Source organism: Eimeria mitis, genomic scaffold (genome assembly GCF_000499745.2).
Source record: "Eimeria mitis Houghton genomic scaffold, Emh_scaff8577, whole genome shotgun sequence".
Taxonomy (NCBI): domain Eukaryota; phylum Apicomplexa; class Conoidasida; order Eucoccidiorida; family Eimeriidae; genus Eimeria; species Eimeria mitis.
In genome coordinates this window covers 357-1009 of record NW_013576319.1, presented here as the reverse complement: position 1 = coordinate 1009, position 653 = coordinate 357, and the positions used below count along the sequence as shown (strand labels likewise).

The window sequence follows — 653 nt, the reverse complement described above, 5'->3', positions numbered from 1 at the left end:
GCAGCAGCAGCAGCAGCAGCAGCAGCAGCAGCAGCAGCAGCAGCATGTGTTTGTGTGTGCAGGGCATGGCCTATCACCCCCACCGAGAGACATCCATCCTAACAGCAGATGCAGATGCTGCTGTACGCTTCTCTTTTTTCTTTTTTTGTTTTTTTTTTTGTCTCCTTTTTCTCTTTTTTTTGTTTCTTTTTTGTTTCTTTTTGTTTCTTTTTTGTCTCCTTTTTGTCTCTTTTTTTGTCTCCTTTTTTGTCTCCTCTTTGTTTTTTTTTGTTTTTTTTTGTCTCCTTTTTGTCTCCTTTTTGTCTCCTTTTTGTCTCTGTTTGTATCTGTCTTCGTCGCTATTTATTTTATTTTATTTTTTTTCTTCTCTTTGTCTTTGGTTTACTTCTTTCTGCGTTTTCCTTCTCCTGTATCTGCTGCTGCTTTTTGTCTCTTCTGCTGCTGTGGTTGCTACCGCTGCTGCTGTAGCTGCTGCTGCTGCTTCTGCTGTTGTTGCTGTAGCTGCTGCTGCTGCTGTTGCTGTAGCTGCTGCTGCTGCTGTAGCTGCTGCTGCTGCTGCTGTAGCTGCTGCTGCTGCTGCTGTAGCTGCTGCTGCTGCTTGCACCCATCCTCTAGCCGTTCTCCCCCTCCTTTCAACGATGTTTTCCCTATCA

The 653-nt window shown here is 44.4% G+C and overlaps 1 protein-coding gene across 1 annotated transcript in view; it reads right to left on the bottom strand.

The window, feature by feature from the left end:
- Positions 1-450: 450 nt before the first annotated feature.
- EMH_0095360 (uncharacterized protein) overlaps positions 451-653 on the bottom strand; it is a gene marked incomplete at both ends in the record, with an annotated part of 298 nt that continues 95 nt past the window's right edge. Inside the window, one exon of the mRNA XM_013502215.1 lies at positions 451-647. Coding sequence (XP_013357669.1) covers positions 451-647 — 197 coding nt within the window. The remainder of the gene's footprint in view (positions 648-653) is intronic.